The sequence below is a fragment of the Festucalex cinctus genome, chromosome 5 (assembly GCF_051991245.1).
Source record: "Festucalex cinctus isolate MCC-2025b chromosome 5, RoL_Fcin_1.0, whole genome shotgun sequence".
In the NCBI taxonomy this organism is placed as follows: domain Eukaryota; kingdom Metazoa; phylum Chordata; class Actinopteri; order Syngnathiformes; family Syngnathidae; genus Festucalex; species Festucalex cinctus.
The window spans coordinates 15,259,053-15,275,602 of record NC_135415.1 but is presented as its reverse complement, the minus strand read 5'-3'; the positions used below and the strand labels follow the sequence as shown (position 1 = coordinate 15,275,602).

The 16,550-nt window shown below is 38.4% G+C and overlaps 1 protein-coding gene across 1 annotated transcript in view; it reads left to right on the top strand.

Moving 5' to 3' along the window:
- Positions 1 to 16,550, top strand: part of kntc1 (kinetochore associated 1) — a 28,771-nt gene that overhangs the window by 7,465 nt on the left and 4,756 nt on the right. The window contains 37 exon segments of the mRNA XM_077522578.1: positions 1 to 62; positions 149 to 260; positions 1,001 to 1,144; positions 1,216 to 1,272; positions 1,353 to 1,424; positions 2,265 to 2,384; positions 2,536 to 2,679; positions 2,798 to 2,893; positions 3,538 to 3,641; positions 3,764 to 3,866; positions 4,095 to 4,229; positions 4,299 to 4,418; positions 4,863 to 4,935; positions 5,282 to 5,349; positions 5,442 to 5,689; positions 6,556 to 6,728; positions 6,845 to 6,945; positions 7,316 to 7,460; positions 8,015 to 8,071; positions 8,153 to 8,316; positions 8,511 to 8,615; positions 8,773 to 8,901; positions 8,981 to 9,097; positions 9,231 to 9,340; positions 9,418 to 9,619; positions 10,152 to 10,241; positions 10,541 to 10,706; positions 11,039 to 11,097; positions 11,199 to 11,415; positions 11,484 to 11,557; positions 12,442 to 12,652; positions 13,358 to 13,470; positions 13,562 to 13,611; positions 14,278 to 14,356; positions 14,432 to 14,556; positions 15,976 to 16,111; positions 16,191 to 16,286. The exon segment at positions 1 to 62 is cut by the window's left edge and continues 105 nt beyond it. Coding sequence (XP_077378704.1) covers positions 1 to 62; positions 149 to 260; positions 1,001 to 1,144; positions 1,216 to 1,272; positions 1,353 to 1,424; positions 2,265 to 2,384; positions 2,536 to 2,679; positions 2,798 to 2,893; positions 3,538 to 3,641; positions 3,764 to 3,866; positions 4,095 to 4,229; positions 4,299 to 4,418; positions 4,863 to 4,935; positions 5,282 to 5,349; positions 5,442 to 5,689; positions 6,556 to 6,728; positions 6,845 to 6,945; positions 7,316 to 7,460; positions 8,015 to 8,071; positions 8,153 to 8,316; positions 8,511 to 8,615; positions 8,773 to 8,901; positions 8,981 to 9,097; positions 9,231 to 9,340; positions 9,418 to 9,619; positions 10,152 to 10,241; positions 10,541 to 10,706; positions 11,039 to 11,097; positions 11,199 to 11,415; positions 11,484 to 11,557; positions 12,442 to 12,652; positions 13,358 to 13,470; positions 13,562 to 13,611; positions 14,278 to 14,356; positions 14,432 to 14,556; positions 15,976 to 16,111; positions 16,191 to 16,286 — 4,377 coding nt within the window.

The following is a 16,550-nucleotide window of genomic DNA, read 5'->3' as shown; positions in this document are numbered from 1 at the left end:
ATCCACGAGGCCTTAGCTAGACTGGCGACATTCTGCAGCCTTCACGGCCAGGACAAGTTCAAGTACGCTCTTGTGTTTTCTAGCAAAATCTGTAGCGTTGAGGTATATTTATTCTGCTGTGATTGTTGCATGTTTCTGTTAAACACAGCGGCATCGCCTGGATTGAGTTCCTGAACAGCACGGATATGTTAGGAGACATTCTATCCCACCTGAGAGAGGGAGACCTGTGGGGCGCTCAACTCCTTTGGCTGAAATTTGAGGTAATGGAAAAATGTGCTGTTTGACTGGAAAAATTTGTTTTTATTTTTGGAAGAAAATCGTATAGTTTGGAGATTTAAAAAATCAGTTTTGAGAAAAAAAAAGTTGGATTTTTTTTTCATGAATTATTTAGTTAAAAAATGACACTCTTATCAGAATAGTTGTACACTAGTATATTCAAATACAGACATTCAGTTTCAAGAAAATAGTTGTACAGTATATAAATAGTTGTCTTTAATGTAGAGGAAAAAAGTGGTTCAAAAGTTGTAATCTTATGAGTCAAAATGTTTGTTTGTTTTTATTGATAAACACCATATTGAGAACAAGAGTTGTATATGTTTGGGCAAAAAAGTTGTGCAAATTTTAGAGGTGTAGTTTTATGATAAATCTTGACATTAAAAGATTAAAATTATGTTTTTTGTTCAAAAGTCCATTTTAAGAAATTGTCATAATTTTGAGAAAAAGCTGCAGTTATGAAAATTAAGTCGTATATTTGGGGGAACAAAAGTCTGATTAATTTTGAGGAAAAAAAACCTTACAAGAAAAAAATGATTTATACAATTGCGATAAAACTTTTTTATTTATATATCTTTAGTATATATATATATATATATATATATATATATATATATATATATATATATATATATATATATGTATATGTATATATATATATATATATATATATATGTATATATATATATATATATATATTTGTTGTGGTTCTGTTTGTTTTTTAAAGGGCCAGATTGCAGGCAACTTCGATGAGAGCAGCCTTGTAGCCGTCCTGGATGCCATTCCAGAAGATCTGCCATCCCGAGACCTGTGTCCCTGGCTCAAGACCGTGTTTCTTCCGTTTGTCCGGCGAGTGCTTCCTCCAGGACAGGTAGTATAGCTCCTCACGTATAAAACAGGGGAAAACAAACTAGAGTTAACCCATTTTTTTCTCACCTTCAGAAAATCCTGGCGAAATGGATTGAGCAGAGGGCGCGCATTCTGGAGCTGATGGAAAAGGTAGAGGTCAAGTTTACTCTGCTGTCTCACACCTGACGTTCAGAATTGGGGGAAAAAATAAAAAATAATTGCTTTTCCAGGGCACTTGGCCACAGAACGGTTTGGCCTTGGCGGAGCTCGGACTGCCATCTTTATGGTCATGGATTAAATCTGTAAGTTAGTTTTTTACATTCTATTCCAGCACCTACAAGGTTGGGAAAACGTATGCGGTCTAGGGGCACATTTGAATTTGAGATCGACAACATAAAATAAATGTAAAAGGAGGCCATACACATCACCTGCCCTCAGTGGCGTGAACAGACATTTTTTGGGGGGGGGCAAGTGCTCTGGGGGAAAAAAGGGCACTTTTGCACAAACCTTATAGAAGTGTAAATTAAAAAAAACAAAACACGCAAAATAATAGCTAATAATTTAGCTAATAATAGCTTCATGCCTGCTGATTTAGTACAAACCACTTCAAAATAAAATGTGAACAGCTTTAAAGATTTCAATAAAATTAACATTAAGGAGTAAATCAATATTAAAATAAAAACTTTAAAAGGCGCTAAACACTAGTTAACAGGACTCTCTTTGGCCTTGACTCTGACCTTTCATCCTCATGTGCATTTGTTATCCAAGAAAGCAGAGAGGTGCTTCCCTTAGCTGCTTGCTGTAGCTCTTTTTTTTTTTTCTCTCTCTTCAGCCTCTCCTTTCTAGGCATTATGCTACAATTAGTAAATAAATAGACCAATTAGTAACCAAACAGACCAAGGGCCTGAGAAAGAATAAGATTGACAGTTGTCATTACAAGAAGGCAAAAGGGTATTTTTCACAAGTGACAATTCCAAACATCTGGGCATTTACGATATTTCCACAATGCAACTCAATTCAAATGCTTTGACCACCAATGACGCATTGGATTGCTTTTGCATGTGACTACTAGCATAATACAAACCAGACACAAGGGTCTACCAGTGCACGCCTATGCCTGCCCTTTGTGTTTTCTTTCTCAGGATGACAATTATGGCTCGGAAGAAGTGGAGAACCTACGGACCCTGGTGTTGAACCTCCGTCAGCTACTGGACCTCCACACAAAATACAACTGCAGACTTTCACTTTCTCTCTTTGAGAAGGTTTGTGTGTCATTGTCCAATTGTAATACTGTACTGCTACCACACCCCAGGGGGGAGAAGTTGAAGAGCACTTAGTCTGCTGAATGGCTTACTTCTTATAAAATAATCTCTCCTTGTATAAAGTTGGGACTGTATCGAATCTCACTATCAGGGAAAGGTGCGTAGCGTTGCGTTCCTCATGCTGGACAATGTGGCAGCTCCGGAGCTGGTCACCGCCACAGTGGAAAACAACATCCTGCCTTATGCTGAGGAGCATGGTATTCCTTTGGATGAGCTCCTTCTGCAGTACATTACGGTAATAATAACACAAGCATAGTCCACCCTGACAGAAAGTACCTTCAGCTGTTTTTTTTGTTTTTTTTAATTTATTTTTATTTTTTTGTTTTTTTTTAACTCTCTTCTTTTTATACTAGGATATGTTGGAACGTTGCAGCTCCCAAACCACAACACTCTTCACATCATGGGAAGCCAAAGCAGTGGCGGTGCTGGGATGCATGACGGATATGGATGTAAGTCACGTTATTCAAACTAGTTCACCATTTGGAATGACATTTTAAAGCAGCACAATATTGCAAATTTATTGTCCTTCATTTCATTAGTGTATATGAACATCAACAGAGCAAATATCAATGACATGACATCTCATTCCTTAACTCATTCACTCCCAGCCATTTTCACTGAAGCAAACGCCTTTGCCCCCAGCTGTTTTACTGGATTTTAACTGATTTTGCAAGGTTCACTGCATCAAAGCCTTCTGTATGCTCTAGCATTAAAAAAAACTAAAAAACAAAAAAAAAACAACCAAACAATAAATATGTCTTCGGGACATTTAAAACATTTAAAATGGAACATATTTATACATTTTTGGGAGTTAAAAAACCCCCAACAACTTCAAAGTAATGATATGAATCAAAAGAGTGCGTCCAATAAGCTAAATTATACATGCAATAAAGTAAATATTTAATAATATACATGCATAACAGCTCATATTAAACTTTCCTTTTAGGAAGAGTAAGCTAATGCAATGACTGATTTTAATGTTTTAAAAAGAAACATTAAATTTTTTGTAAGATGTGAGCAGTAAATTCTCCAATTGATTCATAATGTAAGTACCGGTACATAAACTATTCCCTGTGGTAACTATTCTCTACAGCTGAAGGTGAATGCGGTGTTGGAGATCATGCAGAAAGCGGTCTTCCCCTGGAGTAATGTGGTGGAGGAGCTGGTTCAGCAGTACCTGGAGATGGACGGACCAAAGTATGTCATCATTACTATCCCTAGGGATGGGCATTTAAAACTATTTTAGCCATGGTTGAATTTAACTTATTGCTTTCAAAATCCTCACTGTTGCTTTTGCCTTATTTATGGCTCTAACCCAGGCAGGAGCTTGTAAAGGAGAGCTACTGTCTGATGGAAATCCGCAAACTTCTGCGGAGTTACGGGGTCCGCAGTTACAACTACTCAAGCCCAAGTCAAGTTATGGTAAAATGCACTGAAACTCTGTTAAAATTGTGGTGGACACGTAGATGAAAATCACTTACTTACTTAACACTTGTCACTTACTTAACACACCACTACCTCCGGAATTTCTTGTCTATAGTAAATAACCATGAAAAAAAAAATTGTGCTTAGTTAAACTACTTTTACGTAGTAGGGGTGCACTGAATTATTGTTAATTTCTATTTTCACCTGATGTCTTCTGTTTCACAGGCGGTAGTTCGGTATATCTTGAAACAGGACTCTCCAACGTGCCTGCAGGATGTCATGGCTCTAGCAGAAGCGTACAAACTTTCAACGACTCAAATCAATTACTTGTATCTCATCCGGCTGATTAGCCAAGGACAGGTAAGAGTTTCTGTATGCAGTTTTTTTGTTTTGTATCACATCTGCAGCAATTCTTATTACTTTTGGCAGAGTGATGCTTGTGTCACCATGCTGAAGAGTTTGCCTTGTGAAGAGGTCGCCTGTGTGATGGAACGTCTCACATCTTGGGCTATGCTGAAACTGGAAGGCAAAGACCACTTGTCTGATGACGTGAGTTAAACTCAAGAACATACAGTGAAGCCTCTGTTCGCAGCGGTTAGCGACCCATAGCTGCGAATAGCAACATTTTCCAAAAAATAGATGTCCCGCCCTAAGTTTTATAATTCCTTTCTACATGTGCAGTCAAAATTATTCAGTGTGCAATAGATTTGTGTATTCATATGTGGTTCTATACGTGGTGAACACATACTAGTGTACATTATTTAACTCAATCAACATGACTTACTGGGCAGTGGCCAATGCTAGCTTCCACTGCGCTTACTTCAAAAGTGTTCACTGAGAAAGAGCAGGATGTTTTTGTGGCACCTTTTGGGGTTTACAGAAAGAGCACAAAAACAAATATCTATGAATTTTATTTTATTATTATTTTTTTATTATTTATTTTTTACTGTACTTTTAAAATATATGTTGAGCCAATTTGCTTGTCTGTACTAGCACAAGAAAGAGAAGATGGTCATTGCTCAGGTGATGGTGGAGGCACTGAAACACCTGCATGTCATACACAAACGTAAGTACCAATTTTCTCAGTTCTAAAATAAAAATGGCACAGGCATTAAAGTAGACATCCTTGGAATTGTCATCATTTTCAAGCACCTGCTGTGAATTTTGCCATTCGACTCCTTGTCAGACAATGTGGAGCGTGGAGTGTGGAGCGGTACACCGAACTGTAGGACAAGTGCATTCAAAAAAATATAGTGATCATGGTCAAGTTCGCCTTTGAAATGTGAAGTTGACCATATAGTTGAGAGAGAGAGAGAGAGAGAGAGAGAGAGAGGGGGGAGAGAGAGCGAGAGGGGGGGGGAGAGAGAGGGTGGGGGAGATTTTTATCACATCTGCTTTCATGTCACATGCAGATGATGCTCTTAAAAGCATGGAGTGTGAAAACAATCTCAACATGTTCAAAGCCATCGCCCAACTACAGGTGAATGCCACACACCAAGTGTTTGCAGGAATAAAACTCAAACTACCGGTACTTTTAATGAAAGTAATCATCCTACTCTTGCGTTTATTTAGGAGGATTTTGATATCTTCTTCACCCCGGCCAACTACGAAGACCCCAAGATCCAGAAACGGATCCGGGAGCATCACATTGCGGCACACGAGCGCACACACGACTCTCGCCCGTCTACAACGGTCTCCACCGAGGCCGGCCTCCGTCGCCTGGGTCGGTTGCTGCAGCGCAGTGAGCAGGAACTGTGGTCTGACCTGGCCCTGCGAGCTCTGGAGACGGGCAATGTCCAGAAAGCCCTGCCAATACTCAGGTATGATAGTGGGTTTTTTTCCCTTTCTGTATAACAGTTGAAGCAATTACTTAATTGCATAATTCACACTTGTCTGTGTCCATTTCCTAAAAGGAAGACCAACTATTTATGTTGCACTTCCATAAAAAGAAAATATTTATGCTTTTCTATATTTTTCATGCTATTTCACGAAAATGGATGCAAGGATTTCCTTTTTTAGAAGTTTTTATTATTTTTTTTATTATCTCAGGCATTTGCTGAGAGCAGTTTGCATTATTAGTGTTGTTCTTTCTTTCTAACCCTAAAAAATGTTTCATATATTTTTAAATATTAGTATTTTTGTATTTTTTTTAAATCTTTTATTTATTGGCGAATGTGCAATTTTTCTTTTTTCTACATTTTTTCAGTTTTTATTGTATTTAATTTCAAATATCATTAATTGTTCATTTCCTAAATTGAAGACAAACAGTTCTATTTGAATTCACTTTGTTTTGTTGGATACATTATTTTGTTTGAGAATCATTGATTTATTGGAGAATTTACAATAAATGTTTTGCATGTATTATTTATATTTATGAAAATATATATTTTTTTTAGTTAGAAAGTAGCACAATGAGATAATACACATTATATATAATTGTTTAATAAATTTGATTATGCTGTAGTTCAGTAGTAAAAAAAACAAACAGTATAATCCTTCTGTACACTGTGCTGCCTACTTTGTTCACACTGATGTTTCCGCTCCTCAATTTGCAGTTTGTCTACTCTACAGTCTTCCCACAGCTTCCTTTATGCTCCTTATGGTGGATATGTTTTATTCATTTAAAAAAATACTCTGTTTCAAGGTCATTTTAGATCCCTATTTCTCCTTTTGCATTTGCCTTCAGCGAGCTCTATGAACACCACTGCAACACAGGTACCGGCAAGGTACTGTTCACCGCCGCCAAAACACTGTGCCACATGTTGGAAGGCGACGTGCCCATGGTGCTGCCTGATGACACGGACTTGCCGGCCGTCATCTACCACCTCGCCTGCCAGGCCATCACTGTGTGCCACCCGGGTAAACACCTGGAATTGTCTGGCGGATTTTGTGAATAAGTGTATGATGGATATGAATATGGATGGGGGTTCACTGTGTTTGTTTGTCTGTCATATGCGGAATTAACACGATTACAGACTTGATGCTGGATTGTTTGGAGCTTTGCAAGTCAACACGGCTCGCCATGGACATCTACCACCAGTGCCAATTATCGGACAACTATGGCTACGTAGCCAAGGTCAGCATGTTATTTATTTATTTTATAGAATACACATTATTTAAAGTGGACTTTTTTTTCTCAAATATGCTGTTAGGCTAACAATAAGTCAACTTTTTTTTTCACTTCAATTTTTATTTCCTTTTTGAACACACACAAACAACATTGTTGTATATAAAATACAAACAAACCTTCAACATTAACAGGGGAAGCCACTTTGCTAAACAATTCACTGTCTACTTCTCATATTGATCATGTCCATCGCCATTTAAGTTCTTGTATGTTTTCCATTTCCTCCACTTTTGATAACAAGTCAACTTTAATTCAACAAGAGAAAGGAATGTTATAGTGCATGCTAGCTAGAGTAACATGTTTGATTTGTTGGACACAGGATTTGGCCGTGGACACAGAGAGAGATCCATCTTCTCAGTGGTGTTTCCAAGACGTCTTTAATGAAGATTGCATCGTATTAGACCCAGTGTCCGTTTTACCTGTCCAGTATGAAATCACTGACTGCTTGATACCTGTCTCTCAAGGTAAATCAATGTATTTAAGATGGTGCTTTGAGTTTGATTGGTTCTGTGACCAGACTTGAAATTCATTTTTTCCCTGTTGAAATGGATGAAAATATTAATCTGTTTTCGCCTCCAAAAAAAAAGACATATTTCTGATAAAGTAAGAAAAATAATACTCTGTAATATTGTACTTTATAAGAACATTCAAAACAAATAATTAAATAGAATATACAGTTTTTGCTACATTTTATGCCTAATTTCAATGGACGTTGTGCTGCTTATTCTGGTGGACATGACAACACAATTCTAAAGTAATATTTGTCATTTTTCGCACAGGATAAATAATATATTCCTGTGAGTTTTAAAACTTTACACAGCGACACCATTGTTAGCCCAGCCGTGTTTTTTGTTGTTGTTGTTTTTTTTTTAAAGTAAGATATGGCAAAACTGGTTGTTTTTAAATTCTCCTTGCTTTATGATTAGTTGGCACTAGTAAACTTCAACTGGGAGTGGCAATAAATGTGGGTTTCCTTCGGATGTTATTGAGTGGCATATCTTGTTCCTCATGATTGCAGATACCAAACTGTACCCCCTGGACTGTTCCTGTATCTCTTACTGCTCTTTTCAAGACGGTGGGTACAGCCGGCATTCCCATTTTCTGCATGTGTGTAAATGTGTCATTATCATCAACCTTGGTTTGGTCCTTGGTGCAGGTTTCAACTACTTGCAGCCCCTGCTGAGTCCTCTGCTCAGCATGTTACAGATGTTACAGGAGTGCAGTCAGCTGGAGTTGGCTCTTCGGGTACTGGTCAATTCCTACGGCAGCTGCTTGCAGCACATCACCTCCAATGTTATGGACCCCAACATTAGTGCACAGGTAGTGAGCTGCAATCCACAATTATTTACATCCCTACCTACTGTACTTACCCACACTGCCCTATCTGCTGTAGCTACTTAATTACTTAATCCATACATACTACCTACCTTCCGACCGATACAGCAATGGCTACCTTCAACGTATGCACTACAGAAAAATGATCATCGTTCTGCCACTTTTTTTTTTTTTTTCAGATTTACGACGCACAAGAGTTGAGAAAGTACAACTTGTCATTGAATGAGCTGCACAAGATCACCACCTCGTCCCTGAACTCCATTGCTGTGGCTCTACTCAATAAAGTGAGAGCTCCACCGCCTATATACCGTACTGGATTTTCCAATGGGTTAAATTGGAGCTCTACAAACTTTTGTTTCAGTGGGGAAACATAAAAGAGCTAAATTCATGCAAAATGCTTTTGCCACCTCCGTCTAAACAGCTGTCTTTGATGTACTATAGGTGTTCAACTGGAGGATGGTGGATTGCGATTTGGCCATCGGGCTGTGCACGCTCCTCTCAAAGGAAGAGGTCTTTAAAATCCTGTGGAAGGTTATCAACAGCACATGGCAAAACTACGAGAGAATTCTGGTTCGCCAAATGTGTATTTTCACGACTGCATTGACTGTAATAATGATCGCAGTTGTAATCACGCCTTGCTGTCTTTCAGGCTGTGGCCAGGATCGGGGCTGAGCTTTGCACCTTGTACAGTCACTCTGAGGAAAAGAAAAAGTTTCTCTCTGTCATCACCGATGCCGAATGGGGCATCAAGCTTGCCGAAATAGAGGTACAGTCAGTGTAACTTCACTATAGTTGCATCAGAGCTTGGTCCCTATCCCCTAAGTATTGGGCACTTCCATAAAAAAATAATAACACTGACATTCAAAATGTTTTAATTGATCATCTTTTGTCTTTTGTAGATCTCCATCCAGCCTGTGTTTCATCAGCAACCAGAGTTGAAGAGCACACTGATCCCTGTTCTGGTGAAGAGCAAGAGGATCACTCCCGACATCATCCTCCAGTACTGCAGGTCTCTAAATTCTCCGTCCTGAAGTTCAGCAAGCTCTGCTATGTCGTGCGCCAACTTCTCCTCCTTCAAATCTTCAGCACATACGGTCTGGACAGCGACGGTGTCATCAACCAGTATGTTACCACCATACTGCTCCAAGAGGAGGATGAGGAGGAGGCAGACATGGAACACGCACAAGCCCTGCACTATGCAAATGCTCTAGAGCAGGTCCAGGGCATCATCCCCAAGTTACACCAAACTCGGGAGCTCATAAGCAGTCTGTCAGCTGCCATTTTTAAGGTTTGGGAACACAGAAAACCCATGTTTATCGTGAGGGTATGTTCTAGATGCACATGCGATTGGTGACAAGGAAAATCCATGATACATAGAGACCATACATTTTTTATTCCATGTTATTTTTGAACAGCAAAATGTTCTGCCAAACCATATAATTTTGTGTATCTAAATGTCTGCTAGCTTAATGCTAAACTATAATGTGAAATGCCATTGATAGGCTGTCGTAATTGATTATAGGTGTTACGGTTATTAGAAACCTTCAAGTAACTGTTTCTTTACCACACATTATGCACCAACATGTACAAACAAAGCATACCAAAATTCTCACAGGCATATATTCTCTCTGCAGTGGGAACAAAAACAGCAAAATGTAGTCCGCTGTGTTCGGTACTAATGCACAAATGTATTTCAATGATGAAGTGATGCCTCCAGAAGTGAAAATACAATCCATATTTTTACTGTTTTAATGGGCACTGCTATTTTCCTCACAATGTTTTGTGTGCCTCCGTTAACTGACTTCACTTTTGTCACTCAGCTCAGTCCATACAACTACGAGAGGATCGAGGTGGTGCTAAAAGTGTTACTGGCTGCCGATGAGACTCTTGCAGGCTTTTCTGTTAATCAGGTAAAAAGCATAAATAAACAAAAGAAACCTATTGTGCTTGTGATTTTTTTTTTTTTTTTTTGTGGAACACATTTTCTTGTCAAACAGCACTATATAAATCAAGTGTTTGTTGTTGTTTTATTTATATTTTTGTTACTACTATTATTATTATTATTATTATTATTATTATTATTATTATTATTATTGCCTAATCTAGAAAGACTCCAGCTCACTCGTCTCTTTAATGACAAGCGTGATGAAAGATGGGGGGAAAAAAACACCTCTAAACATGAGATGATTCCTTGTCTTGTGGACCGTAGGCAATTGGCCTCCTGCAGCACTTGAAGTCCTACAAGCGTCTCGCTCCCCCGTCGGACGTGGAGCACACATACGTCCTGGAGAACAGCCTGCCACCTAGCCCCATGGATGCTGTCAGGTTGCCTTTCCACCTGCTCTTGCAGAACAAACACTACTGGAAGATCATATGTGAGTCACCCGTGGTATACTGTAGCTGTGCATTGGAATGAGATTCAGTACAAAAAAAAAAAAATGCAATATGTCTCCATTTCTACTGGCACTACTGCTAACTGTATCCCACTAAGCCAACACAAGGTAATTTTATTTTGCTCTGGCAGCTTTTATGATGTTTATAGAGTACAATACAGCCCTTCACTTTTTCCATAGTTTTTTACATTATGACCCAATTGATTCAATTCATTTTTCTTCCACAAGAAAATCCACCAATTAAAGTGGGGAAGCACTTTAAACATATAGTACATTATGGTAAATGAGTCCCTCTCTGTTTCATGTGTTTTAAGCTCCGGAGCTCAATGAGGAGACCTTCCCAACTCTTCTTCTAATCAGCAAACTGATGAAGGTACTCCACATTGGTCGAGAAAGCCCACCCCAAATTCAGTCCAGTGTGAAATAAATAAATAAATAAATACAAATAAACATCCACCCTTATCTGCCTGCCAGGTGAGCCTGGATAATCTCTACATGCTGGCAGTCAATCACGTGTTCAATACCAAGATGAAGCCCCTCGTCCTGGAGCAAAGGCAGAGGGCTCAGGTTCCGGGCAAGAAGAAGGAGATTGCGAAAGTGGCTATGACCGTCATGACGTACATCCGCTGCATCAAGAACCTGGAATGGGCGGCTGCCACAGCCCACAAGATCACCCAGGAGCTGCCTCCAGGTTTGACTCGCACGTGTGATTGGTCACTTTTGGTCAACATGCAAGATTAACTGTCATCTTGTCTGCAGGGTATGAGAAGACGCAGTCGATTCGGTTTTGCTTGGCCATTGGAAAATCTTGGCTTGGTGATCCAAACCTTGATGTAGGTATTTCTTCGCTAAAAGGTTTCCAACCCACCTTCTGGGAATGGCTTCTTTTCTTCCTGATATCAAATTAATTTATAATTGTGAGTAATTGAGCTATTTTTCAACATGGTCCTGGTTGATCTCCTTTACTCTGCTGCCACCTACTGGCCGGTTGAGTGATAACTACCATTTATGCAACCGTTCTTTGCAGTTGAGAAGCTAGGGATTAACGATATCCAAACATCACAATACGAAATTATCACGGTATGAGGGTCACGATACGATAATTATCACGATATTGTGGGGGGGGTTGGCCGATATTTAAAAAAGATGACAATATTGTAAAAAAACAAAAAAAACAAACAAACGTGCTTTTGTACATAACAGCAATGCATATAAACCACTTACAATCTCTAATAATATTGAGACACTTACTTGCTAATGCAAGCACACATTGATCGCTTCACAAGCAAATTAGGTTCCCCTTCATCTGACAATTAGCATAGATTTTAAACATAGATGGCCAAAACAACCCTAATGAAAATTAAATTGCACTAATAAACTAGCCACTAGAGGGTGCTAGAACTGCACAAATGAAAATCAACCTGACTTTTTTTGACAGATATGTTCCTTTTAAATATTGTGAACATGACGACGACGATATTGTCAGTTTTAATATCACGATATCACGATATTGCCCTTATCGTGACATCCCTATGAGAAGCTGCATCAAAACCTTCTGTATGTGTTTAAAAAAAAAAACAAAAAAAAAACGTATAAATACTTCTTTGGGACACTTAAAACATTTAAGAAAGAACGTCTTTATATATTTTTTTAATAAAATGTTAAAATGGGGCTTTTGCTCTTTTGGTCCGTGACTGATGGTTTTGGTAACCTGCAGGATGCAAGACGGACCCGAGCGGAGGCCTTCCAATCCAAATTGCAGATGCAGCTCATGCGCTCGGCCACGGAAAGCGCCTTGATGCCCACTCAGCTCAACACACCCGAGCACCTCAAGCTCAGCGGGGCTCCGGAGAAACTCATTACAGTCCTCTACGAGCACAGCAGCGTGGAACAGCGCTTCAGGGACTCGGGAGGGCAAACATATCCTGGTGCGTCAACAGAATATGCAAATCTTTTTCACAATTTTAATAGATCTAAGTTATCTTAATAACCTCTAGGTGAAATGCTCTCGTCAAATATAGCCCAACAAAATACTTGATGCATGACTTTTTTTTTCTTTTTATAAATTCCAGCAGTAATAGTTATTTGTGTAAATGAAGTAGTTTAATGACATGTAAAAATAAATATAAAATAGTTAATAATATAGAACTGCTTGACTCTTTTCTTATGGGAAAAGTGCAATGTCAATAGTTTTTTTTTTTTTCCAGCAAATTCTATATTTTTAATGCCATTTGAAAACATAAAATGAAACATGAAATACTTGATGCATGACATTTTTTTCTAAATAATAAACTAAAACAGTAATAGTTTGTTGTGTTTTTAGGAAATTAAGTAATGTATTTGATATTTAAAATGAAAGGAAAAAAAAACCTGCAAATCTCTAACAGTAAATTTTCCAATGATGAAAAAAATTATTAAACAATGCATACAATAAAAACTAAATATTTAATTGCTAGTTTGGAATAGCGTAAATCTTTTCTTTTTAGTAAACTTGATGCCAGTAGTTTTACTTCTTTTTAGGAAAAAAAAATATGACTTTAATGGTATTTAATATAAAACAATAAACTTTTAATAATATCGAATGGTCATTTGTTTTGAAAAGGAATGTGCTCAAAAGGTCCATGTTGTTTCAGACATACACGCTGTGGTGAAGGAAATTGCCGCCATCAACCAAGTGGATCTTTTGAAAATCCATAACGCGTTGTTGGAAAAGTGGATCTGCAAAACGGGACCTGTGCCGGCAAAAGTTCGTTTCCCTTCAGCTGACAAATTGTTCGTACTCTCTTATGTTGTTCTGTCATGAGATTCTTCATTCCTTTCAACTTCTGCCTCAAAAGGCCCACCAGGAATGTGTCAGCAACTTCAAGGATGACCCAGACTTAATGAGGTAAGTTTCATTATGTATGGTGAGTAGTATGCGCCTAAAATTGCACTTTTCTTTTTAGGAAAGTGTATCATCAATAATGTGTCTTACTTGGGGGGAAATAAGGATTGTAATTACATTTCAAATTAAACAAAACAAGGTATTTCATGGTATGTAACATCTTAAATCTTTTATTATTAGGAAAGTGAAATATCGCTACTGTAGTTGGTTTTCTTTTGGTGAAATTAATAATTTTAAATACTGGTACTTTTAAAATTAAAGGTCAATAATAACAATAGGAATTCATGTCTTTAAAATAAATATTCAATAGTATAAATCTCTGTGATTGGCTGGCAACCAGTCCAGGGTGGCCCCTGCCTACTGCCCAGAGCCAGCTGAGATAGGCGCCAGCACCCCCCGCGACCCTTGTGAGGTATAAGCGGTCAAGAAAATGGATGGATGGATGGATAGTATAAATCTTTAGCGGAAATTGCAACGTCACTAGTATGTCTTCATTTTAAGAAAGGAACGATTTAATTTTAAATCAAACAGAACATTCCTGTGAAGCTTAAATCTTTTCTTTTTAGGAAAATGTACATCCATAATGTGTCTTTAGGAAATGAACGATTTTCAATGAGGTTTAAAATGAAGCCTTAATTAACCTCTTGTCATACTATTTGTTGCTGTCAGGGTGGTGCATATGCTGCAGTCTCAACCCTCAGCCAATGCCATGTGCCTTCTCATCTCTATCCTGTCTGCCGACACCTGGGTGAGTCTTTCTTTACGGTGCGAGAAATGCATCCACAGGACTGCTGTCTGCGGCCTTACGTTTTCCCTCCTGTAGCCTCTCAGCAAAGCTGGTCCTCGTCTGACGTTATGCCATCGAGCCCGAGCGCTCCTTTGCCTTGTCCGTCTCGCCGACGCTGACACCTTGGAGGCCCAGTTGAAGATCCCAAGGACGGAACTAGAGTAAGCTGATTCGTTGTTCTTCTTTTTGTTAATGCTGGAGAAAGTTTTTTTCGAACATGAACTATAACGATATCTAAACATCACTATACGATATTATCACGATATGAAGCTCATGATACGATAATTATTACAATATTGTGGGGAATTTGGCGAGACAAAAAAAGGTCATGATATTGTAAAAAAAATAAATAAATGCGCTCATCTAAAAAAAAAAATACACAATATTGTGCTTTGTACATTACAGCAATGAAAAATATAAAAACTATTATCAATATTAGCTATAATAAAATATATAAATTACATATATTGAGGCACTTACTTGCTAATGGAAGCACACATTGAGTTCCTCCCCATATTGACTGTGTTCACAAGCATATTACGCTCCCCTTCATCAGACCATAAGAATGGATTCTAAACATAGAAGGGCCAAAACATGCCTTGTGAAAATGAACTTGCACTAAAAAAAAAAAAAAAAAAAAAGCCACTAAAGGGCGCTAGAACTGCACAAATGGAAATCAACCTGACTTTGAAGTTGAAGTTTATTTCAAACATGCGGTCATGAAAACACACAAAAGCAAAACAAAATTTAATCTACACAACAAATATTTGAAATTATTATAGTCTGAAAAGGAGTAGGAAGAACATTCACACTTGCTGCACCAAAATACTTATTTTTATTGTAGTTTTTTATTTTCCATTCCGACATTCACAGAACTACACATTCCCCCAATAGGGTATATACCACGGAAGAGGCGGGACGGGATTTTGCACATCAGTATGTTTCTGGTCCGGGTTGCGAACACGCAACCGAGGGGCACAAAGTCGGAAGCACAAGTATTTTTGACGCAGCCCACACATCGCAAACCGAACCGGAAACAAACTGATGTGTAAAAACAGTCCCGCCTCTTCCGTGGCATATACCTCATTTCACAGCAAAACTTCCAAATGAGGATGTACTGCTTTTGCATATGTTCCCGACCACCTTCTCCTTCAAATCATTCAAACCATTACAACTTTAAAACATTCAACTCGTTTGGGAAATCTTGGGTACTATTTATTACATTCCCTAAATTCCCAAATTCTCACTAAAATTTCCCCAATTCAGAGGTATATTGCATCTTTAGCTTCCATATTTCTTTACCAATTCAAACCATTCCAACTTCAAAATATTCAGCTTGTTTAAGACATCTTAGAAATCCCAATTCAGGACATCATATTCTAGCAAATTCCTAAATGTTTTGGTGTTCAACATTTTCCATGACTAAATTCCCAAATTCAGGAAGAATCACCGTACATTGTCTTACACATGTTCGATTTTTAATGAATTTCCCAAAATTTTCAGTCCAGTGTGAGCTCTTCATCGCTCACATGTGATTTCTACAGAAATGGCACTTTGTAATTTCATATACTACTTTGCAGTAACCACCTGAAATGCTACATCTTCGTATCCCGACTGGAGACTCTGAACATTCCCTATACAGTGCAGTCATTCCTCAGCAGCCCCAAAGAGGGTTTGATCAAAGGTCTGTGGAAGAATCACAGCCACGAGCCACAGGTACGTTCTGCTCGTTTCTACTGTACCTCTGCCTCCTGGTGATAATGTAGCGCTTATGATCAGGTTTTGTTTTTTTCAGGCGGTGTGCTTGGTGGCAGACTTGTGCCTGGAGTACAAGGTTTATGACCCTCAGCTGTGGAACAGTCTTCTTCAGAAATTGCTCTGCTTCAATTTGGTCAGTCATTCACATTTAATAGTAATAGTAGTTAAATGTTCTTTTGAGGGGGGGCTTTTTTTTTCTGGGCTGAATATGAGCATCAACCGGGGCCTTTCAGACCCAGAATACTACTTTTTGTTCTGATAACTGGTCTGTTATCAGTTATCACAGCCACCCATAAGATCCCATGTCTAATGTCTAGTTTCATTTGTGTCTCACTTGTAATACTACTTTTTGATCTGGTTTTAGTCTCACTTATCTCTTCAGATTCAACCATCTAAT